Genomic DNA, 25,822 nt, shown 5'->3' with positions numbered 1-25,822 from the left:
CAATCTTAAATTTATTATTGTATTTTTGTTTTATTTTACTTATAGCATGGTGGGATTGTTCTTTTTCTAAATCAATAGAGTTTATAGATGGGGACCAAGTTGTAAAATTTGCATTAGGAAGGCAAGGCAGTACCCTATATTTGGACAACCTTAGAGGCTTAGCAGCACTGTTCGATCTAATCGCATTGAACAAGCATAGCCCAAAAATACCTCGGTAATGAGTATTGAACTGAGAACATGCAAGAGAGTTTTGCCGCATACCTTTTCCTGAAATCTATCCATGCACCAGCGCACGGTGTTTAATTTGCGGGCCTTGTGCATGTAAAAAAATTTCTCTTACAGGCAGATCTGATTTCTACAAAAAGTCGAGAACCTCAAAGTATGTATAGTATCAAAGTCATAGGAAAAGTTGTAAATGTAGGTTTTACGAGGCAAGCAGAAAAGCCACATATCTATCAACTAAAAGGTCTACCTGATTGCTTTTGAAAAATTTCATAATCTCGATAATAATTTTAAGGCGGGTCTGACCCTTGAAATCCATAAAAAACAAAGTAATCAAGTTCTCTCAACTAAACCATTGCTGAGAACATAAATTTAAACTTCAACTTCTTCCATGGCTCATCGCCGAATATATAGACCTTTCGGAGAGGATGAAGACCAAACCCTTGACAACAGCTTTAGCCTGCTCCTTCTCTGATCTTCAACATTCTATCATTCAGCCCTTGAATCAATCACTTTCTTTGCAAAAGAAGGCAAACAGAAAGCCGCTGTATGCAACTGAAATTGGGAACAGGAGTAATTGTAAGAACAGAACTATAGTACTCAGTGACACGAATTGGAAGAAACATGGGCTCATTTAAGAAGGGTAATTTGCTATAACGCCCCTCACCTCTGAGTTGTAGAATTTCAAAGGTTTTGATTTTCTTTGACTATCATCGACATCTATAGGATTAACTGGATGCTTGAAATCAACAGGGGGTCCCTCGGTAGAGCAAAGCATGAAACCAATCATCCCGCTGAAACAAAACAAATCCAAAAAAAATTAGAAACAAAGAATACATCATATCCACTTACCACCAAATAGCATTTACGTCAAGGGCAATAAATAAATAAAAGACGTCTGATTCTGATAGTAAGGATCGGGCTGGGAAGATATGTTTAGATAAATGATAAGGGCCTTTAATTCTAAGAGTGAGGTCGCTGTTATATGTGCACATCAACAATGCTATGAGTGAGAGGCCAGGGGATAAGTACAGGCCTTGGGTAAGTAGGAACAGTTGTCCAAGCATAGTTGACAGAGCCTTTGAAGATCTGACGGCAGTTTGCCACAATATCCTCAATGATGTTCATGTGAAGCCATATACTTTCTGCCTGTGTGCTCACAACTCCTCCTGGACGGAGAGCCTTTGCTACTGACTCAAAAAAGGGCTTCTCAAAAAGCTCTTGAGCAGGACCTGAGTTATGCAAAAACATAATCGTTTGAAAGTTAAAAGGAATTCAGAGCTGCTAAATTAAAACAGACAATTGTCAAGTTCCCTCTTAACAAGTACAAATTTGCAGAGCTTGCAGTAGTGCTGTTACCTATTGGGTCGGAAGAATCTACTATGATTGCATCATAAGTACCTTCAGGAACAGCCTTTAAGAATGCAACTCCTGCAAGTTCAAAGAAATTCAACCGATAAATAAATTCACAAGATAAGAAAAGGGGGAACAAGAAAGCAGCAGTTCGTACCATCACCGACACGGAGAGTCACTCGGGGATCCTCATACCCGATTGCTACGTCAGGGAAGAATTTTTTAGAAACCTGGAAGACAAAAAGGGAATAAGATATAGTACAGAGACTGTTTCAAGGATACTTGAAAATTTGGGTCCTAAATGTTATAAAATTGAAATCGAAACAGAAAACTCAATCAGAAAATGTCATATCCACTTCTTTAATGAGATCAAACTCCATGCCAAAGTAACCATTAAAAATCTGGAAAAATAGCCTGAGTATGAAAGAGGCTTTAGGTGTCCTACTCACATCAACAACCATCTTATCTATTTCACATATGTCAATCTGCTCAACAGAAGAGTGACGAGCCACTTCCCGTAGGACCCCACCATCTCCTCCACCAATAACCAAAACCTGATGAAGAAAAAAATGTAGAAAGAATTAGAAAGAAAAAAGAGAAACTACATTTAGCACCATGCAATTATGTTAAATCATACTACCAAGGAAAAACACCGAAAAGAAGTCCTGTGAACATAAAACTAGATCAATCAGCTCAGCATCTTCCACCCCATTTTCAACAGCATTGAAATGAATTTTTTAATCTAACTTCTATAGATTGGCACTTCTCGCTTGTCAAAATTCTTTCGATTTTCTCTTTCATCTATTAGTTTTAGATCCCATATCCTCTGGCTGTAGTTCTGAATTTCTCAATTAACATGCTTCCTGCTTTCTAAAAATTTCCACCACACCAAATTGTTGATATAGGCTCTAGGTAAAAATGGCAAAAAAAAGAAAGAAACAAAGCATGTATTCCATTTCTGATGCCACCCATCCCACTAAACTAAATATGAGTACTTGAATGGCCCATTCCCTACTGACATATCCTATGCACAATGCATCAACTACACATAAAAGGTGTAAGATTTAAACCAGGAATGAAATACTAACTAAAATGTGTCGTAATACATGTAACAACGCTCAAATGGCACTCAAGTATGCAAATGCGTTTCCATTCGATTCTTTGATTCTATACCTTCTTTGGGTTTACAATAGAGCAAAGAGGAAGGTGAGTGATCATTTCTTGGTATGCACATTCATCCCTCTCTGTTAGCTGAATCACCCCATCTAAAACTAGAACCTTTCCATATGTTGATGACTGCAAAATAGCATCATGATGCATAATTCAGCATCAATATATGTTATAAGATAAGTTTGGACATATAAAAAACAAAAAGATTAGCACATCTCCAGGGTATTAATTACCTGAAAGACCATGACATTCTGATAGTCAGACTTCCCTTGAAATAAGATCTTCTCTACTTTCAAGGAATGTGCTTCTCCTACAGGTTTCAAGAGTGAATCTCGTAAGAAGAAATAAACTCCAAAAACGTGGGATTGAGAAAGACTAGGGCCATGAACAAGAAAAGTTACGATGAAGTTGGCAAAGATAATGAGGCTTCAGATGTACATAACAGTACATTAGAAAAACACCACATATAACTACATTAAAGTGCAGAACAGAGAATGGTGCGACAAATTAGCTGACATTCTAAATACTGCAAGGTATCCTTGCTCAATATTGCAGAAATAGCCTCAGTCGAGTGGCACAAGGACATTTCAAGGAAAACAGCACAAGAAATCATTTTGTAAATAAATGCAAAGCTAGTTCTTTACTCAGTAATCCTATTAGTATCAAAATTCAAAACTCCCAACACTTGCAAAAATACCATATTTTTAAGAATCATTCAGAGTAAAATGAATGAAATTCAGATTCATGCAAGAGGACAGAACAGATACACGCCAATTCCCACCAATCAGGTACAAGCACCTAGACTAGTAAAAATGAAAGGGATTTTAATTAAGTCAGTGGTTAAGGGTGTAATAGAACATTAGATGGCATAAAAATAAAACATGAAGTTCTCATTACAGGGAATAATCATATAAATTAAAAATAATTATGAAGAGAAGAAAAAGGAAAGGCGCCCCTGAAGTGAAGCCATGAACAAAAACAGCCAAACGAATTGTAAATACTCGGAAAAAAAGACCCCCAGGATTACCGGTTAAACCTAAACCAAAAAAAAAATCTCACACAAACCAAACTGACTTAAAAGCCCGAAATTGAAGTCCTCAGATAAAACATAATTTGCAATAAGATGTAACAAAAGAGCACCCATGATTCTTATAGATTAACAGCTACGCAGAACAACATGAGTGTATCATCTTGTATTCAAAAGAAACAGTGGAGGTCTTTAACTTTTCAAGATGCATAGTGTTCTTGGTTGTAATCAAAAGAAAAGGAGGCGAAAAATGAAGGGGGGGGGGGTCGTTAGAGAAGAGAAATACCAGGCCACATTGGGCTAATCTCAGAGAACCAGCCAGGAATAACAGAGGAAATATAATCGCTACTGTTGGTCTCTGTCTCCATGGCTTCAGTGGCAGCACAGGCCCCGTTCTCTTCATCTTCTCTTGGCCTCTTCACTGGCAAATCACCAACAAAACTCTCTTCAGCCATACAGACTCTCTGAGAGTTTCTCTTGCTGGAGCACCTAAAACCCTCTCCTCCTCACAAAAAAAAAAAAAAAAACTCAGGTACGTAGAAAAAGGAAAGAGGAGGAGGAGCACCCTGAGAGACAGATAGATAGAGAGAGAGAGAGAGAGAGAGAGAGAGCCACCCTCAAAAACCTAATGAAGAGGTATACCCAAAGTTTACTGCTTAAAAGGAATGGAAGGGAAGCCACATGCTACTTTATTTATTTTCCCATATTCTAATCCTTTTTTTTTTATGGGTGCATAATTGATTGATGCGTGGTAATTTATTTTATTAAATGGTGATATATATTTTAAAACCAACTTGAACATAAATTAAGATTAAATTTACTTATCAAATAATTGTAAGATTATATCTCCTACATTAATATAATTTATGCAACTTGCAACCTTCATTATTTTGATATTAAAAAAGAATTATTTTAATATATTTTTGAACAAAAAATATTTTAAAAAGCTAAAATTAAATTTATTTTTGTTTTTTATATTTTCATATTATTTTAATTATTAATTTAAAAAATAAAAAATAAAAAAATATATTATTTTTATATATTTCTAAATAAAAATCCTTAAAAAAAAAAAAAAAAAACAACCACAGCAACAGTCAATCTATCAATCATCCAAAAAGTAAACCTTGATTCGTTTGGCAATAATAATAATAATAATAATCACTGCTATACGCTGCATCGCAGAGAGAATCTGCTTATTAAAGACGCGTCCTTGTTCTTGGTTTCCTTTTACTTTTTGTGAGCATAATATCTCCTTAAAATCAGAGACCTTGTTTATGATGTGAATCATAGCATGAAGGACGTGCTGCAGTAAATGATGGGGCTATCAATTAGGGTTCTGGGAACTTTGGGATGAGGTTTCCTCAACTTTTTCCTCTTTTTTCTTTTATCTGACGTTTGATGAGGCATTTCACATGATTATCACCCACATGGTGTTTTTAGTCTTATATATTGTTTTCTTTTAAATTTCTAAATCGTCCAGATTAATTGACTTTCAGTCTGTTTTTCTCAATTAATTCATGCTTCTCAGTTTAAATATATTAAATACCAGTGGTAAATAATTACATGGTATTAGAGATTTTTTTATATCGGATAATAGTCAATAACTGGGCATGTGATGTGTTTTACAGTGCATCCAATCTTGATTATTTGATTTATTTTACTTGTTATACGGATAAATATAAATCACAATATTTTTTATTTATGTTGTTTTTATTTTATCAGATATAAAACTATAAAAAATGTTCACCTCGAATCTTAGGTCATTTAATAATTTTGATCCTCAAATTTGTATGAAATTTATTGAAATTAAAGCTGTTACAAGCTAGAATCATTTCATAAACCTACTCGGTTGACTAGCAGAATCTATTGGCAAATTTATAAATTTTAATCTTGAAATCACAAGACCTCAAACAACAAAGAGAAAATAAAAAAAAAAATGAAAATTCCTTGCTAGGGTGAACACTCCAATTTCACTCTTTTTAGTTCTTGGGGAAAAAACGATGGGAAGAATTATCCTCACGACGGTTTAGACAAGTTCAGACTCGTACTTGGTTGTTGACGAGGAGGCAATGCCACGACCAAACACCTATGGTCGACGCACGCCGAAGAGAGTTAGCAACAACACCGTTGGTTTTCCGGCGATACCGCATCCCTTGCTCCTTAAATTCATTCCGGGCTCTGGTCTATTATTTGGAGCCGTAGGATTGGATTTCTAGTGGTTTTGAGCCATTAGATTGATGAGATGAGCTCCCCGGCACCAGAAAATGCCCCTACCTCTTCACCTTCTCGATCATGTAGAAATCATGGGAAGACCGGACTCTTCTGACAACGGAAGGATGGTGGTCACCTAAGAAGAAGGGAATGATTACTTCAATAATGTGATACTTTAATGATTACATCACCTTCCTTCCCCGCCCTTTTTAAAACACGGGTCTAGGCTTTGAAACTTTTTAAGGTTGCGAGCGTGTTGTCGCAGCGTTGGACTTTATAGTAAGAAATGGACCGTGCATAATTATTGGCTGTATAAGATTGAGATAATAGTACATCTTCTGAAGGTTTTTTTTTTTTTTTTTTCAGCAGTTCAATGGTCACTGATTTAGATATTTATACCCCGTGTATATTTAAAAAAAAAAAAAAACACGTGAGAATCATGTGAGCAAAAAATATTAAAATAATTTCTTGTTTTTATTAATATTCAATATTCAAGCTAATTTTAACATACCTTAATTAATTCTAAGAGCTTTTAAAATTAAATAACCGTAAATTTTTAATTATTATAAAAAAAACTTGAACTCGTGATTATTAAAAAACAAACTCAAAATCTAAATAATTAAACTACCCCTTCATAATTAATTGTTATTTTGATTCACATCCTTTGAGAATTTTATTATTATTATTATTATTATTTATTTAAGCAATTTAGCTATTGTACGTTTAGATTTACGCTCCATTTATTCGGTCCAGCTAGTAAAATATATTGAGAATACTAGAGAACCTGTGTAATGACCCAAGATAATTGAAAAATAAAACTAAAATATAAATCAAATTAAGAAAAAAATAACTAGAATAAAATCCTAAAAATTGTAATTATATTTTTTCTTCTTGTTGGTTATATTATTCAAATTTATGAAACTGAATAAAAAATAGATTAAATTTTTCGAGTAATTCGTTAAATGACACTTTATCGATGCTATCCCACAAAAGACCTCACAATCCAGCAATAAAAGAAAGAATCAAATCAGGTGCAAGTCATTGCTTAGTCTTCTATTGTGAAAATGGAAAACACTCGTCTAAAAAGTTCAAGACTTGATCAACTTTCAAACCAGAATCATTTTTTTTTTCCTTTCATATATCTTCTTTAGGGAAAATATTTTGGTAGCAAAAAGGTTTTTTTTTTTTTTTTTCTAGCTGACTAGAAACCATATTCCATCTACCAACTTTCCTAAAATTCACTGAACATTTGAAAGTTTGGAAGATAGTTTTAGAAAACCATTTACATGAAACAAACATGGCCTGCAATATATTTTCTGTTCGAAACTACGAAGATTAAGACTAATAACAAGATCAGCTTTGTGCCTATGCAAGTAAAAAGGTATTGCATGCTCTATCATGATTTTGACCTGAGGGAAAGACCTGTTTCCACTTTCTTAATTTCAAAGATGAGCATCCTCCACATCTTGAGGACAAAAATTTCAGCTTCATCATCTAATATAGCTTGAAGCATCTCCAACATTTGGGATGCCTTCACATGGTCTTGAGTACTCGACACGATGTAATCAACCAATGTGGTTTCTACCTCACCCAAAAACTCTGTAATCTTCTTTGATATCCAAGGTCTCATTCTCTCATGAAGCTCATGCTGTGAAGGTGCAGAACAAAACAACATGAGAACATTAAAGAGCATGAACTCGGGGCATGGTAGTAAAAAATGAGGGTACAAGAAGGGAAAGCAAATATATGACACGATTTATTCCTAAGCAGTAAGAACTGTAAAAAGAGTTGCTTACCTTGTCATACATGGCCCAATTTATCTCATACGAGAATAGCTCCTCCTTGGTCTTTGGGATCATATCAATCAATTGCTTTGCATCCAAAAGCTTCTGTTTATCTGGTGTCTTGACTTTATCTAGCCCATGTTCTCGGTTTCGGTCCCTGTCCCATTCAGGAACCTTTTCTTTGTTATCATATCTGCTTCGATTAATGTCATCATAAATACAGTCCCTATCCCGTTGCCTTGACCTATCATGAGAGCGTCTGCTTCTTTCTACATCAGGCTTCTCCTCTTTGGGAGTATCATTTGATATTCGCTTTGCAAATTCTGCAGCAGCAACAAGATTTGGTGGCTGTGCTCCAGAAACAGCATGTTGGACAGCCTGCAACTCCTCATTTGAATAATCAATGGGAACCAGTGGCCTCATTTTTTTCTCCTTATGTGCATCATCATCCTCCTCTTCATGGAAAACAGATGGGACAGCAGCTCGTTTTCCAGAGCCAACTAAACCAAAGCCCAACTTTCTTGCAGGAGCGCTGCCACTCTGTCGCATATCTGATTCAGCTGTCGATGCCATGTTTGATTCATCACTAACACCATTTTGTAAAATCCCATCACCTGTCATGCAGAGCATGCCACCCTCAAAAGTTTCACATTTTTTCCATCAAGAGATGTCGGGGGACAACACACTAACATTTAAAAAAAAAAAAAAAAAAAACCAAATACAGATAAAGAAAGTTTACCTGTGTGGTTTTCATTACCAGAAACACCATAATCTTTTTCAACAGCCTTCTCTGTACTTTCAATACCAGGTCCTTCGATCAGACCCCTTATATCACTTCCATTCGAGACATGTCCAGACAAGAGTTTCAATGGATCTCTCTGTTTCTCCAGAAGCTTTTCTTCCTCATCTCTCCTCTTAGTCTCAGAAATTTCTTCCTCTTCTTTGAGCCTGTCAGCCAAGTCATCCTCCTTCTCCTGCAGCCTCTTCCTTCGCCTATCCTCTAAAAAACTTCTGTGCCACCTTTTTCTCGAATCATCATCTTCATCTTCCTCATCATGAAGAATCTCCTTCCTTAGTTTGCGTTCTCTTTCTTTATCCCTCTCCTTCTCATACTGCCTCTGTTTCTCCTTCTCTCTCCCCCTACACTCCCAATCTTTGAGGCGTTCTTCATACACACGCTCGGCCTCCTCAATCTTCCTTCTCTGCTCCCTCTCTTTCCAAACCCGCTCTCGTTCTGTTTCCCTTCCATATCTTTCAATTTCTCGTTCTTCATAATCATAAACGTCAACAATTAACAGTTGAAGTTTGAAAAACTACCATCAGAACATAGACTAATAAAAGAAAACTGATGATGTATCACTGTAAGCACTCATGACTCCTCATTATGTCAGCATCAGTATTAACATCTCTCGATTTAGAAGGCAATTCCAAGTTTGGATTGACAGAACCATCTGCAGGTGCTTGTGAAGGTGGTGGAGGAGGAGGCAGAGGTTTGGTGTTTACCCTCTCTTCTATCATGCTAGTGAGATTCTCCATAGCCTCTCGATCACCTTCCTTGTCCTCATCAGTCACAATACCAAAGTTAGCATGGTCATGATTTTCTTTGTTCCCTTTGTCACTGTCATTGATTGAGACATTGATGGAGGATATGGGAGGTTCGCCCTTCTCATTATCAATGCCTGTTCTATACTCCTTGTCAGCCCCTGCAGCTTGAGTCTCTTTGAAAATCTTTGAGTTTTCAGTTTTCTTTTCAACATACCGCTCCAGATATTCTTTAGTTGCTTGATCAACATTTAACTGTTAACCATGCAATAGAAAGAACAATGATGAGATGCAAATGAATTAGTTAAAACAAATACAAAATAAAATGAAGAAAGAAAACAGTTGATTAATGAAATATCCACTACTTCTAATGAGTGATTCCTTGAAGCAGCCACGATATGCACGCTACACTGTGCTTTTATTTTCTAGTCCCTATAGCCCCTATTTCTCTTGAGAAAATCAAGTTGATGGTCAAGAGTGCTTCAAAACTGACAAGGGTATTATACAGAATAAGTATTCCACGCATTAGGTTCAAATTCTGAATTTATGTTAAAAAGTGGTTGCAACCAATAATTATTTGCCTCTCCCAAATTAAATTCTAATTTTATTTCAGATCTGGTAGCAAAATTTCCTTTTCTTTTTCCAATATTCGTTTTGGTCAAGCAAGGTTAAAATAAGTGAAGAATTTCTCAAGGATAGAAAAAATTACAAGAAAGGCAAACAATTAATTTTTACATCTTAACCTCATGAAATTCCAGTGAAATACTGCCTGCCAAATTTGATGCTGAAGATTTCAAGATTTAAGACCTCCTATTCACTTGCTAACCAGAGATTTTCTTACAATAAAACTCATTTACATGCCTGCCAAAGAACAGAAAAGTTCAATTGAAATTGATACCAAACATTGAAAGTTATTGCCATTCATCTCATAATCAATGGTGTTTCCAGAATTTAAAGGAAAAAAATGACATCCCTACATACCATTAGTTCTTGCCTATCAATGTTAAATTTAGTCAGCAGTCGTAATGCTCGGAGAACCCCTTCGGCATATTCAAATTCACAAAATCCAAAACCTCTAGGAGTTCCATTAGCAGGATCTTGAGGGCGTCTCCAACTCTTGACAGGTCCACACAACTTCAGAAAGTGCAAAACCATAGATTTTGTCAGAATGAAAACTTCAATAGTTTGACATAAACAAGGCTATTGGTAAAGCAAGAGGAAGAGGAAGCCTGATTGTGAAGCATAAATAGTGTAAGTGATAACATACCTGAAGGAGTGATGACATAAAATCATTTTCCACAGACGGTGCTATCTTGCCAACATAAACTGTGGTTTGTGGTTTCTCAGCTGGTGTCACAGAAGGAACTACTGGCCTGATAATTTGGGAGATAACTGGGCGAACAACAGGAATCCCAGGAATAAGGGGCCGAGGCACTGCTGGAACCACACCGAATGCTCCAGGAGGGTGTGGAAGAAATAAGGGGCGAACCATTGTTGGATACAGGGAGGGATAGCTCAGGATTCCTGCAAAAAATAAAATTTAACATCTACGTAGACACATCAGAGCAGGTCTACGAATGAAATACAGAATGAAATCATGGTTCTCACCATTAAGCATATGGGCAAAGAAGAATTTGAAAAGAATAATCAAGTGTTGTTACCACACAATAAAAGCATACTAGAGATGGCACCATAGGCATCAACTATCACCAGCTGAACAGATAACCTGAGGGAAACATAAAGAAAAATAGGATCGAGTTCATAAACATGGTCTTGTGAAGTTGGCTTACCTCGTGCATCTGCTTGCAAGAAAGTAGTCTTTTCAAATCAACCCATGCACCAAAAGTGGGATTTTGACATGCAGTAACATGAGTTTTGGAATATCTTGTGGGTACAAGGAAGGTAATAACACAGAAACTAGACTAGTATATTATTTGCAATTTTTAGTTTATCATCACTGTTAGTTGTTCAACGAAAGCAGGTAAACAAAAAAAGAATAGCAAGAGAGAGGGGAAGAAAGAAATGGGTTGATGGTAAATCGGAAGAATTGTGATACCTTAGAACACAAGGCCAGGGAGCGTTCAGTTGTTAACATGTTCTGCTGCTGGCAATTCATAGACAGGCCCATGAAATGGAAAGAATCCTTACAATTACCAGAACTAAAATAAACATGACATGATTCAGAAGGATACGATGGTTCAAGATTATGATAGTATTCTTATTTAGTAAGCTCTAATAATACCGATTTTTTGGCTTTCACCTTGAATTTTTTTATTCCAGAGCAAAAAAGGAAAAAAGAAAACAAAACCAGGAGAAATATGTGCATACCAAAAAAAGGAGTTGTAGAAGGTGATTGATGGTGTCTCGGTCTTAAAGAGCCTTCCAACTTTTCTCACCGTATTCAATCAAGACCACTGTAGGAGGAAAACATCCGGTCATCTATATCCCTTTTTGGAGGGTTTTGTTTTCTAAATTCCTCCGCTACCCTCTTTTAACTGAACACACTCCCCGTGTATTTAATTCAAAACTCATCGTTATCATTCAGTAATTAAAATAGCACACAAATGAATTCAAAAGGAAGAAAACAACAATATCTAATGATTAAACGATGACATGGACAGACAGACAGAAAGATTAAAAAAATAAAGAAAATAAAAAATTGGAAGAAGAGGAATAACCCACCAGGTGGGGGGGCGATGGTCCCTTGATAACCATTGGGGATGGGCGTGAAGGGTGGTCTCGGAGTCTGAAATCCTGGCTGAACCTGATACGGCGCCATCATGGGGGGGACGCCAACGCCAAAGCTATGGTTTTGATAAAATTGTGCAGCAACTGGACGGAACGAGGGAGGCCGCGAGTAGGAGGTGATCGACGGCGTTGGTGCGATTGTGGCACCGGGTTGGGATGTTGGGTTATCATTGTTATTATTATTAAGGGGTTCAGCTTTTAAGGAATTGTGGTCTGGAATGGCGGGAGAGGGAGCAGCAGATGAGGAAGGATCCTCCACCATGAAGAGAGTGTCTGAGAGAGATCTGATCTGGCAATGATATGCGCTCCTAGCGTTGTTTGGTTTAATTTATTTAGAGGACGTTTGGCATTGTGGTGCAGCTTTTTAAAAAAATTTAAATTTGTTTTTATTTAAAATAATATATTTTTAAATATTTTTAAATTATTTTATGTATTGATTTTAAAAATAATTTTTAAAAAAATAAAATAATATTATTAATATACTTTTCTTAAACAAAAAAATACTTTAAAAAATAATATCAACCGCAATTCTAAACATATTCTTAATTTAATACGTTGTGTGCCCTCATTGAATGAATAGCCGAAGAGTATTAGTGTTTTTTTTTTCTTACGACCTGTTTGCTTGTGGTCATTTCAATGGGAATCCTCGTAGATCCAACGGTTAGGATTTCATTTGTACGAGGTAATGTTTGGTTATTAGTTTTTTTTTAAAAAAGAAGTTTTAATAGACAATTATTTTATTTTATAAAAAAAATCAAATAATTAATTATAAATAAACCCATTGGACTTTACAAACATATTGAATATTTTTTATTTGTGAATGTAACAAAAAATATTTTTTAAAGTATTTTTTTTTTGTTTAGAAATGTCTTAGAAAAATATTTTTAGCTTTAAAAAATATTAAATTAATAATTTTTTTAATTTTTTATATGTTTTGATGTATTAATATTGCAAATTAAAAAAATATAGATATTAATATATCTTAAAACAAATTTATCTTTAAAAAACAGAATCTTAACACTCCTTATTGTTTTAGGATATGAAGACATAGAAATGATACAGTATGAAACATGAATTTTTGTTCGTCCCTGTTTAGTTTGGGGAGATGAGACGGTAAAAAATGCAAGATCATGATTGAGCGTGCAATCTATATGTATGAAGCCTTTCACCATCGTCGACGTGAGTGCTTTTTTTTTAATTTTATTTACATGGGTGTCCTAGGCCAGCTTGCATGTACCACGACTAATCTCACACGGCTCAGTAAGCATAAGGCACCACGGAAATGACAAGCGTACACGCTGAAAGGCTTGAACTCAGGATACAGAGGCAAGGAAACCCTTGCCACCCCTACAAGTCTTGGTGTGGTGCTTTCTTTTTTAATGGTGCTGGATATGAAAGTCCTTTGGTGTGACTCAACAATCTTTTCTTCTTTTTTTTCTTTTTTTTTATTGGTCTCTACGCCTAACTTTTCATCTTTTTTTATGTTAAATTTAATTATTATTTTATTAATTGCTATTTTTAGCAATAATTGAGTTTGATTTCACTAAATTGATACTCAATAAAATATTAAATGGTGTTTAAAATAATAAATACATGAGATAATAGAAAATTAAAGAAATATTAAAAAAAAAATTAATGAGAATTCAAGATAAAAGTAGAGACAATCCATTGCAATAGGTATTCATAGTCTTTTTTTCCTTTAATTTTTTTTCTTTTCACTTGAATTTTTTTCTTTTTAATTTAATTATTTCACATTAAATTAATCTGAGATTGAATTTGATATTTTATTTTAACTGGTTTTGTACAAGAATCTTATGATAATAATAAATTTTGAAATTGAGTTGATACTTAATTTAATAAAATAAAAATTATTTTTATTAATATTATTTTTATTGATATAGACTAATTAAAACTTCAATAACTCAATGTCAAACCAAAACAAATATTCAATATTTTTTTTCTTTTAGAAAATAATGCTCAATCTTTAATTGAGATTGGCTGGCCCTTTAATTTCAGTTGAAGGGTTGTGCCAATAGCCAACTAATTGAGATTGGCCGGCCCCTTGAATTTCAGTTGCCGTTAGACTTTCAGTATACGACCAAAATCTTCAAACTAGTTCACTGACCATTACAAGTTTCAATTAGACCCCCCAAATCAATGCTGGCGTTTTATTCATATCCATTTAACAATAAATAAATAAATTATTGCTGATAAATTTCAGGTGATAAGCACTTGCACAACATTTTTCTCTCAATAAATTTTGCAAACAATACCGTATGAACAAAAATTCTCACTGGAAAAATATTTTGACAATAAACAAGTAGAATAAACACCAAAAGAAGAAATTGGACGTGATGTTGAAAATAAACTGGGAAAGAACATAAATGAAGAAAACTGGCTGTGATGTTGAGTCCTCGTGGTGTTAATATCTAATTATAACTGATGGATGAAACGAATTCTGCATATTGAAAAAGTTCAATGAACCTGAAAATGATAGCGAAAGGGACGTGAAAAATGGGTATATATTAAAAAAAAGAAAAAAAAAAAGAGAGAGAGAGAGAGAGAGAGGAATGGTTTGAGCAAGTTGCGCTTGGCACCGTTTGGGGTATCAATGAAATTACAACATGCCTGCCAAAAATCGTGAGCCACTGACTGGTTTGTATGAAACCTAAAACACTAAGCAAGAAATTTCATCCCCAAGTAATGGTGCTTTGGAAAAACAGTAAGAGATGCAATATGATTGGCAAAATTCTCAGAAGAGAAAAAGGACTGATTGATTGGACATTCAATGCCCTATCTCTGATCTATGTGCACATGAGATAAATTGATCTCGGAGCCAGTAGATTAATCCTCAGTTGCATTTTCCAAAGCCTACAAAATAAAATGCCGAACAATTAAATACCAAGGGAGAGGAAAACATTGCCGGATTTTGTTAGGATACTAGCATGCAAACTTGACAAGATAAAAAATAAGGGATATGATAAAATAAGACACATAAAAACTTACATGGTTCATCCAATTTGGCTACGTTCATGGGCAAATATAGAAGAATTTTATCAAGTAATATGGGAATTACAACTTCTCTCTACTAATAAGAAAACAACTAAAATCTCTTTATTACTATGAGAAAACACCTCACTTACTCTCTCATAAAGACCTCACAATTTTGTTGGATTACTTTCCCTCTCTTGCTCTCCTCTTCTTCTCTCTTGTGGTGTGAATTAAGGCTTGGATGCATTGTTTATTTATAAGCAAGCATCCATGCAAAAGACAAGAGGCCCCAATTAGTGCTGCAAGTGGCACCAAATTAGTGCTTGCCTAGTTGGCTTCACATTCTTCCATTTGAAAACTTTGATGATTTAATCGAATCTTCACACTTGATCATTTGTGATTCTTCTAACTTTTGTATACTTGTTATTTTCATGTTGTTTACGTTTCAGTTAGGTCATAAAAAGATTTCTAAACCATATATACTTGTCAAACCAGATTCTCTTATGGTGTAGATCTGAACGAATATACTAGTAATTAGCTATAATTTGTGTTGGGTTTATTTAATTAAGATGGAGGCGTTGTCAAGTGTTGAGTACTCTCCGGAACCACAAAGGTTGAAACAAGGCCTGTGATTTTATGTTTCAATCGGGTGTCTAGACATCCGTTCGAATGATTGTATTACCTTTTGGATTGTTTTCATGCTTCGATGTTTTTTTAAAAAAAATTTATTGTTTTTTTAAAATTAATACATTTTTATTATTTTAAATCATTTTAATGCATTAATATAAAAAATAATTTTTTAAAATAAAAAAAAATATTAAGGTTCAAGAAGAATTACAAATAATCAAGTGTTAAAACTTGATTAAATCATCAACGTTTTTAAATAGAAGAATGTGAAGTTAGCTAGGCAAGCACCAATTTGGTGCCACTTTGCAGCACTAATTGGTGCCACTTGTAGCACCAATTTATGCCTTTATCTTTTGCATGGATGCTTGCCTATAAATAAATAATGCATCTAAGCCTTAATTCACACCACAAGAGAGAAGAAGAGGAGTGTAAGAGAGGGAAAGTAATTCCCATAAAATTGTGAGGTATTTGTAAGAGAGTAAGTGAGGTGTTTTTTCATAGTAATAGAGAGATTTTATTGTTCTCCTATTAGTAAAGAGAGAGGTTGTAATTCTCACATTACTTAATTAAAATCTTTCTATACTTGCCCATGAACGTAGCCAAATTAAGTAAACCACGTAAATTCTTGTGTGTCTCATTTCTCATTTTATCATATCCCTTATCTTTTGTCTTGTCAAGTTTGCATACCAATATCCTAACAATTTTTTGGACAAAAGAATCTTCATTAGCGCGCAGCTGCTAAACCTTCACTGCATGTTTACCTGAATTTGCTCTTACAACTCATCGACTTAGTGTTCATCACCTTCACACCAAATCATATAGCTGGTTATGGTTTAGAAGAGGTAATCACAAATCTGATCTACCCCCACCAATAATCTCATCCCTATCTATGAAACGTTCAAGCAGCTCTCTCTCTTTCAAAACTAAGCACTCGTCAGCCTTCCCAAACCAGCCATAGCGGTGCTTGGCAACATAATCATAGACAGCATCCCTCATAGGAGTTGGAACTATCAAGAGCGTGCTCAGAGCAGAGTAAGGCAGAGGCAAGTATGACATTACTCTCAGCGCAGCTGTAGGGCCACATACATAAAGTAGCGAAGTTAAGGCTCAAGTTTTTTTTGTCAAGAAAACATAGAGGGAAGCTTGAAAAGGGGGGAAAACAGTAGTGAACAGAGAAGCCACTAGTGAATTCACATGCCAATATTGAAAAATTTGCCACGTTAAAAGAAATAGCTTAACTGAATTCACTAGTGGATGAAATCAATCTCTGGGACTACTAGCAGTTTACAGAAATGAAGCTGTTCAGTTTCTGGTGTAACAAGTTGTTCAGTGAAAAAAAAAAAATCCTTGGTTCAACTGTGCAAACATTTCTCGCTTCTGTTCAGATGTGCTACAAGGGTAAGCTGATGAAACAGGAAAGAAACCATCACCAATTTACCACTGTCTGGACAGGGGTATCAATTCACATGAACTTCTGATAGTTCTCACTAATGCAGCAATCTGTTATTCTATATTTGATAATCAATTGGCATTGTCTTCGAAGATTATTACGTCTTTAGACTCTTTTCTATGACAAAAATAGAACTTGAACTAATTAAAGGGAAAAAAAGGGAGACAATGTGAGCTTCAGTATAGATCATCTTCTTTCAAATGTTGATCAGTCTAACTAGCCTAAATATGAAAATTCCAATAAGGCAAGGTTCACGAGTCTTCAATCATTAAAGTAACTTTTTGCTTATCCATATTGAAAAGCCCCAACAATTCTATAGGGAACAAGCTCTCTTGTAAAGTAATAACACGAGTAACTCAGTTACCACCTAACCAGCTGTGGTTAAGGAAGAAAAACTAAATGATTTGGCATTGCAGAGTATAAGTGTGAATATTTCCTACAGCACAACACAATCTCACTTAGTAACACGACTACTTCTCATCTTAGTGAGGTAGGCTATCAATACACATCAATTTCCATGAACACGGAAAACCAGCAATGGAGAAGCTGGCATAAGATGGATGAAGAGTGAATAAATGACAGAAAACTAACCAGTGGAAGCTTGGTGGTATGATCCTGGACCTTCAATGAAGAGAAAGCGACGGAGAACATCCTCTCGGTTAAGACCACAGAGTGTCAAATATGGTTCAGCAGCCTTAGATTGCAGGCAACAGAACTTAATCTTCCCGTATTTGTCTGCTTCAATCACCCACTTCACCCCTGTAAAACTGGAAGGTGTGAGAGAGAGCATGAAATAACTTAATTACTTAGGACTTAAGACCCACATTTTTGGTACAAGAGGGCCACAAAACTGGAAGAAAAAAAAAACAGCATAAGCAATTGATTTAATGAACATAAAGATGCAAGCATGTAGTTGTCAATTTTATAATAAAGGGAAAATAAGATATGATTAAAAGCAGATTGTTGGGGCACATTTATACAGTGTTTGAGAAAGCTATTGAAATTAATTTGAAATTTTTTTTATTATTTAAAATTAATTTTTTTTCTATATTTTAGATTGTTTGTTTTGATGTTCTATGTTAAAAATAATTTTTAAAGCATTTCAAAGTCAAAAACAGTTTGAAAAACAACCATTATCATAGTCTAAAACACCCCAATAGATAGCATTAAATCAAACATCCATCCACTTAGGAGACAGTACACACTGTAATGAGGAAAGAAATAGAGATCGGGGCTGGGATTGGGGGTAATGGAAATGCGCAGAAAGCATATACACTGTGAGAAATAATCAACCGATAAGTAGTAGGTGCGTAAGTGTACCTCGGTGGCAGAGATGGCAGACAGCATCATAGACGACGACACGAGGCTGAAGGAGAGTGGGGAGTGTGGCCACTGGCTTCACGGTGGAAGCAACGGATGGGTACAATAGCTCTTCTTCTGCGCTGACGTCGGCAACATCAACTGCAGCGACGTCCGTTGATGATTTTGATGAAAACCAGCCGCAGCCAGATTTTAATGGAGATGACGAGGAAGAAGAGAAAAATGGAGCCAGTTTTATGATCCCTCTGGCCATCATCGTCGTCGACATCATCAGAGACTGTTGTTAATCTTCAGTTCTAGAACGAATATACTAGTAATTAGCTGTAATTTGTGTTGGGTTTGTTTAATTAAGATGGAGGCGCTGTCAAGGGTTGAGTACTCTCCGGAACTACGAATGTTGGAACAAGGCCTGTGATTTTGCGTTTCAACCGGGTGTCTAGACATCCGTTCGAATGATCGTATTACTTTTTGGATTGCTTTCGTGTTTTAATAGTATTTTTAAAAAAATTTAATTTTTTTTAAAATATATTTTTTATTATTATTTTTAAATTATTTTAATATATTAATATTAAAAAAAATAAAAAATAAAAAATAAATCTTTTTAATATTTTTCTAAATAAAAATCATTTTAAAAACTAGCTATATACTCTAGATAAAGTTGTATGTAGGAAATGATAGATCCTCGATAAATTACAAGAGGTGTTGATCCTTCAACCCTGTTTTTTGTTTGGTTTTAAAATAAAATTTTTTATTATTTTATCATTTTTAAAAAAAAAAAAATATTATTTTAATATATTTTTAATTTAAAAAAATAATTTTTATTATGTATTCAAACTTTATATATATTTTACAAATTTAAACTCTCGGGATACCAAATAAAAAATGTAAAAACAAATACAATAAGATAGTGTAACAAACTCTTGATATATAATAAATATATTCTTTGAAAATCTAATACACAGGGCTAATTTTTCTAATCCCATGATTTTGGAGAAATTATAATTAAAATAATAAGAATTAAAAGAATAAGTTGGTGTAAAAAAAATATATATATTTAAATTAAGAGAATTAAAGTATAATAGTCATCGAAAAAACAAATACACTAGATCATAAACGGAATAAATCGTAAGAGACGCTCAATCTTGAAAAAGCAAAGCAACGAAGAAACACTCGATTATATATAGTAAAAAAACATATTTTCATTACAATAAAATATTTAATTTTTAATAAAAAAAATTCCAAATATTTGTATTGATCATGTAATATAACCAACTAGTTTATATATGTCCTGGGCTGGATCATAAATTTTTTAACTGTAAAAAAAAACAAAGATATTTAAGGTTGTATAAATTTTGTTGACACTGGTATTAAACTCAGCACAACATGTTAAATTTTAAAACTTTTATTTTGATTAATCTATATTTTAAATATGTAAAAATTATTCTGAAATGATCTTTATCAATTCTAACTTGTTTAAAAATAAATAAAAAAATAACTCATGTTTATCTCAGTTAACCTACCAAATCAATGGTTCAGATTAATGACTCAACTGAGTTTAATTAAATTATTTTATTTTATAATATGATAAAAAAATTATAAAAAAACAACTTATGCATAGCAAAAACATTCAAGGAAAAAATTGATAAAAATATAAAAAAAATAAATAGAAACTTAATATTAAATAATAACTTAAAAAAAAAAAGAAGGGACAAAAATATAAACCAAAGTGCTAAGAAAAACCCAGACATGAGTGGCTCAAGGGCTGTTTGAAAATATAATTTGTGGTTGTTTTTTAAAGTATTTTTTATTTAAAAATATTAAAAATTTATTAATTTAAAGTAAAAAAAATTAATTTTTATAAAAATAATTTTAAAACATAAAAATAAACAAAGGTTTTTTTTTTTTTTTGCGGGGATGTTCCAGACCCGCGCTCTTAAGATTTTTTTTTTTTTTTTTTTTTAAGGGTACACCCGTTATTATTTTGATTAACATCCTAGTTTTTGTCGTGGACACGAGTTTTCACCTGTAAAGGGCCATTTATCCTCTAATTTCGTCAAATTCATTTAATTGACTGGCAAAAAAATTGAATATCGACATGGAGAAATTGGAGAAGCATGTAATTTTGTATCTGAAACTACTATCTTGTGTTCTCGGATTTTCGAAAACGGAAATAATTTAAACGCAATTTCGTAGAAACAGTTCTATTTTATTTTCCGCAGGAAGTACAAACGTGGAAATGGAGGAGGAAATTGGAAACAGAAAATGAAATATTAAATTAAAAAAAAAAACTAAAACTGCTTAGTGAATCCCTGTAGATTGTGTCTAAAATCACTGTGGATTCCTATGCTATTTTTACTGTGAATTCATAATATTTATCGGCAAGAGTTTTATTCACACTATGGATTCCTATGCTATTTTTACTGTGGATTCAAGGTATTTATCGGGGAGAGTTTTATTCATTCTCGCGATAAGTTCTGACCTTTTTTTCTTTTGTTAGTTTTGGTGGTTATGTGGCAAGCTCCTTGTCATATTTCTCCCTATTTTTTTTTACAGTTTACAGCTTTCCCATTTCTTTTTTTTTGCACAGAGAATGCCTTGAAGATTAAAAATACACAGTTTACAGTTTACAGCATTTCTGTCTTCTTCTTCTTCTTCTTCTTCTTCTTCTTTTTTTAAGATTTTTTTTCTTTGTTTTTTTAAGGTGTTTCTTTTATTTTCTTTTTTTAATGAATATTTTTTTTTTTTAATTTTTTTTGTTAATGTTAAATTATTTTCTATTTAGTTATTAAATTTTCATAATACAGGTTTTGGGTTTGATGGGTTAACCCGGATTTTTTTTTTTTCTGGTTTTTATTTTTAATTAATTTTTTTTCAGTACAATCCACAGTAAAACGCTTAGCTATCTTTTTTTTTTTTTTTGCTTTTTTTTTTAAGTTGTTTTTTTTATTTTTCTTTTTCTTGATTTTTTCTTTGTTTTTTAAGCTGTTTTGTTTTCTTTGTTTTTTTTAATGAATATTTTTTTTGTTTAATTTTTTTGTTAATGTTAAAAAAAATTCTATTTAGTTATCAAACTTTCATTACATGGGTTTCGGGTTTGACGCGTTAACCAGGATTTTTTTCTGGTTTTTCTTTTTAATTAATTTTTTCGTTTAAGTTTAGTTTGTTAATGTTAAATTTTTTTTATTTAGTTATCAAACTATCATGACACGGATTCCGGGTTTGACGGGTTAAACCAGCTAATTCTAGGTTAACCTATAAATTCTTTTTGTCCTATTCAGTTATCAAACTTTCATTACACGAATCCCAGATTTAATGGGTTAACCAAGTTTGAAGGGTTAACCCAGTTAATTCAGATTTTTTTTTTCTTTTCCTTCATTAGTTTTTTTCTTCTTGTAAGATTTTTTTTTAAATTAATATTTTTTTTTGTTTAGTATTTTTGCTTTTTTAATTATTTTTTGAAAATTTGGTTTATTAATATTATTTTTTTTATTTAGTTATCAAACTTTCATGACACGAATTATAGGTTTGACGAATTAACCTGGTTTGATGGGTTAACCTAGTTAATTCATTTTTTTTTCTTCATTAGTTTTTTTTTCTATAGGTTTTTTTTTCTTTGTTTTTTTTCTTTTAATTAATCTTTTTTTTTGTTCATTTTATTTTATTAATGTTAATTTTTTTCTATTTAGTTATCACACTCTCATGACACGAATCTTAGATTTGACGAGTTAACCTGATTTGCTGGGCTAATCCAGTTGATTCATACTTTTTTCTTTTTCTTTATTAGTTTTTTCATTCAATTTCATCTTTAAATATTGTAATTAACTATAACTAAAAGACATCAATCTTTTTTTTTCAATTTTATAACACGAATCCCAAGGTTTGACGAGTTAAACTAGTTGATTAAGAATTTTTTTTTCTTTTTCTTAAGTAAGTTTTTTTTTTTCAATTTCATCTTTTAATATCGATTTGATTAAGAATTAAATTTTATGAATTGTTTTGTTTACTGGTCATTAAATTATTGTGATATCATGAGGGATTTTACTGTACTTCCTCATTGCAAAGCACTATTCATCAGAATAATGCTTTGCTTTATTGTTTTTTTTCTTTTCAATAATCTTTTTTTTTAATTTTATTTGTAAAATTAATTTTTTTTTTCTTTTTAATTATCATTTTTTTATAACAAAATCTTGCAACTAGACTCATATAAAAGGCTTCGGGTTTGATGTTGTAACCAAACTCACTTAAACTTGGGTTATGCAAATTTAATATTATTATTAATATTATAACTATAACTTTTGGATTAGGAGTAACAGAAAGACCAATGCTCTTAGGTATAACTTGTAAAAAAACCTAACACTCTTAAATTTTAACTTATTTTAATATTTTTTATATAAAAAAATTGACTAGCAGCGCAGCGTAGGCCATTATTCTGGTTAGAAATATAATAAAAGGGATAAGCCTTTCACTGTAGCAATCCATAGTGAAAGGCTGAGTTGTCTTCTTCTTCACTTTTTTTTTTAAGCTGTTTTTTTTTAATGAATGTTTTTTTTTGTTAATGTCAAAAAATTTTTTTTCTATTTAATTATTAAATTTTTATGATATAGGTTTTGGGTTTGATGGGTTAATCCGATTTTTTTTTCTTGGTTTTTCTTTTTAATTAATTTTTTCGAGTGCAGTCTACAGTGAAACGCTTAGCTATCTTTTATTTTTTGTTTGCTTTGCTTTTTTAAGCTGTTTTTTTTTTTTTTCTTTATTTTTTTAAGCGTTTTGTTTTCTTCTTTTTTTAATGAATATTTTTTTTTTATTATTTTTTTTTAATGTTAAATTTTTTTTTTTACTTAGTTATCAAAATTTCATTACATGGGTCTTGAGTTTAATGTGTTAACCCAAATTTTTTTCTGGTTTTTCTTTTTAAATATTTTTTTTGTTTAATTTAGTTTGTTAATATTAAATTTTATCTATTTAGTTATCAAATTTTCATGATACAGATTCCAGTTTGATACGGATTAACCTCAACCTTTCACTGTAGCAATCCACAGTAAAAGGCTAAGGTGTCTTCTTCTTCACTTTTTTTTCTTTTTTTTTGCTTTTTTTTTTTGCTTTTTTTTCTTTTTTCTTTTTTCTTTGGTTTTTTAAGCTGTTTTTTTTTTGAATGAATGTTTTTTTTTTGTTAATGTCAAATTTTTTTTTCTATTTAATTATTAAATTTTTATGATATAGGTTTTGCGTTTGATGGGTTAATCCGGTTTTTTTTTCCTGGTTTTTCTTTTTAATTAATTTTTTTGACTGCAGTCCACAGTGAAACGCTTAACTATCTCTTGTTTTTTGCTTGCTTTGTTTTTTTAAGCTGTTTTTTTTTCTTTTGCTTTTTTTTTTTTATTTTTTAAGCTGTTTTGTTTTCTTTTTTTTTTCAATGAACATTTTTTTTGTTTAATTTTTTTTATTGATGTTATTTTTACTTATTTAGTTATCAAAATTTCATTACATGGGTCGTGGGTTCGACGCGTTAACCTGAATTTTTTTTTTCTGGTTTTTCTTTTTAATTATTTTTTTTTGTTTAATTTAGTTTATTAATGTTAAATTTTATCTATTTAGTTATCAAACTTTCATGACACGGATTCCGGGTTTGACGGGTTAACCTCAGCCTTTCATTGTAGCAATCCACAGTAAAAGACTGAGCTGTCTTCTTCTTCACTTTTTTTTTTTTTTGCTTTTTACTTTTTTTTTTGGCTTTTTTTTCTTTTTTTTTTTTCTTTGTTTTTTTAAGCTGTTTTTTTTTTAATGAATGTTTTTTTTTTGTTAATGTCAATTTTTTTTTCTATTTAATTATTAAATTTTTATGATATAGGTTTTGGGTTTGATGGATTAATCCAGTTTTTTTTTTCCTGGTTTTTCTTTTTAATTAATTTTTTCGACTGCAGTCCACAGTGAAACGCTTAACTATCTTTTATTTTTTGCTTGCTTTGCTTTTTTAAGCTGTTTTTTTTTTCTTTTGCTTTTTTCTTTATTTTTTAAGCTGTTTTGTTTTCTTCTTTTTTTTAATGAATATTTTTTTTGTTTAATTTTTTTTATTGATTTTAAATTTTTTTATTTAGTTATCAAAATTTCAGTACATGGGTCCTTGGGTTCAACACGTTAACCCGAATTTTTTTTCTGGTTTTTATTTTTAATTATTTTTTTTGTTTAATTTAGTTTGTTAATGTTAAATTTTATCTATTTAGTTATCAAACTTTCATGACACGAATTCCGGGTTTGACGGGTTAACCTCAGCCTTTCACTGTAGCAATCCACAGTAAAAGGCTGAGTTGTCTTCTTCTTCACTTTTTTTTCTTTTTTTCTTTGCTTTTAACTTTGTGTTTTTTGGCTTTTTTTTTTTCTTTGTTTTTTTAAGCTGTTTTTTTTTTAATGAATGTTTTTTTTTGTTAATGTCAATTTTTTTTCTATTTAATTATTAAATTTTTATGATATAGGTTTTGGGTTTGATGGGTTAATCCGATTTTTTTTTCTTGGTTTTTCTTTTTAATTAATTTTTTCGAGTGCAATTCACAGTGAAACGCTTAGCTATCTTTTTATTTTTTGCTTGCTTTGCTTTTTTAAGCTGTTTTTTTTCTTTTGCTTTTTGCTTTATTTTTTTAAGCTGCTTTTTTTTCTTTTGCTTTTTTCTTTATTTTTTTAAGCTGTTTTGTTTTCTTTTGCTTTTTTCTTTATTTTTTTAAGCTGTTTTTTTTTCTTTTGCTTTTTTCTTTATTTTCTTAAGTTGCTTTTTTCTTCTTTTTTTAATGAATATTTTTTTTTTTAATGTTAATTTTTTTTTATTTAGTTATCAAAAATTTCATTACATGGGTCCTGGGTTCGACGCGTTAACCCGAATTTTTTTCTGGTTTTTCTTTTTAATTATTTTTTTTGTTTAATTTAGTTTGTTAATGTTAAATTTTATCTATTTAGTTATCAAACTTTCATGACACGGATTCCGGGTTTGACGGGTTAACCTAGCTAATTCTGGGTTAACCCGTAATTTTTTTTTTCCTATTCAGTTATCAAACTTTCATGACACGAATTTCAGATTTGATGGGTTAACTTAGTTTGAAGGGTTAACCCAGTTAATTGTGGATTTTTTTTTCCTTTTTCTTCGTTTATTTTTTTCTTCATGCAGGGTTTTCTTTCTTTGTTTTTTTTTTAATTAATATTTTTTTTGTTTAGTATTTTTGTTTTTTTTAACTATTTTTTTTTTAATTTGGTTTGTTAATATTAAGTTTTTTTTTCTATTTAGTTATCAAACTTTCATGACATGAATCCCAGGTTTGACGGATTAACCTGGTTTGACGGGTTAATCCAGTTAATTCAGATTTTTTTTTCTTTTTCTTCATGTAGGTTTTT

The 25,822-nt window shown here is 32.1% G+C and overlaps 3 protein-coding genes across 4 annotated transcripts; all 3 read right to left on the bottom strand.

The window, feature by feature from the left end:
* Positions 1–453: 453 nt before the first annotated feature.
* LOC118055381 (spermidine synthase 1) lies at positions 454–4,398 on the bottom strand. Its single transcript, XM_035067280.2, has 9 exons — positions 4,059–4,398; positions 2,979–3,055; positions 2,749–2,871; positions 2,025–2,129; positions 1,733–1,805; positions 1,582–1,653; positions 1,259–1,454; positions 890–1,016; positions 454–777 (listed from the first exon to the last, which is right to left on the bottom strand). The coding sequence occupies exons 1-9, from the start codon at positions 4,225–4,227 to the stop codon at positions 712–714; spliced, it is 1,008 nt and encodes a 335-aa protein (XP_034923171.1). The 5' UTR covers positions 4,228–4,398; the 3' UTR covers positions 454–711.
* A 2,798-nt stretch (positions 4,399–7,196) lies between these two features.
* Positions 7,197–12,381, bottom strand: LOC118055299 (RNA-binding motif protein 25). The gene is given in 7 exon segments (XM_073410975.1): positions 7,197–7,631; positions 7,780–8,381; positions 8,507–9,048; positions 9,050–9,564; positions 10,291–10,443; positions 10,577–10,833; positions 11,992–12,381. Coding segments are annotated over 7 exon segments (2,649 nt in total). The 5' UTR covers positions 12,320–12,381; the 3' UTR covers positions 7,197–7,379.
* Positions 12,382–14,044: 1,663 nt separating this feature from the next.
* On the bottom strand, positions 14,045–18,896 carry LOC118055288 (uncharacterized). Of its 2 annotated transcripts, XR_004688636.2 has the most exons (4): positions 18,446–18,896; positions 17,717–17,884; positions 16,437–16,745; positions 14,045–14,928 (listed from the first exon to the last, which is right to left on the bottom strand). XR_004688636.2 is itself a non-coding variant. In XM_035067145.2 (3 exons), the coding sequence occupies exons 1-3, from the start codon at positions 18,714–18,716 to the stop codon at positions 16,522–16,524; spliced, it is 663 nt and encodes a 220-aa protein (XP_034923036.1). In that variant the 5' UTR covers positions 18,717–18,896; the 3' UTR covers positions 16,400–16,521. The 2 variants fall into 2 exon arrangements, 1 of the variants encoding a protein (XP_034923036.1); XM_035067145.2 differs by lacking the exon at positions 14,045–14,928 and having other exon boundaries at positions 16,400–16,745.
* Between the last annotated feature and the right edge of the window lie 6,926 nt (positions 18,897–25,822).

Source organism: Populus alba, chromosome 8 (assembly GCF_005239225.2).
Source record: "Populus alba chromosome 8, ASM523922v2, whole genome shotgun sequence".
In the NCBI taxonomy this organism is placed as follows: Eukaryota; Viridiplantae; Streptophyta; class Magnoliopsida; order Malpighiales; family Salicaceae; genus Populus; species Populus alba.
This window is presented reverse-complemented; position numbering and strand designations above follow the sequence as displayed.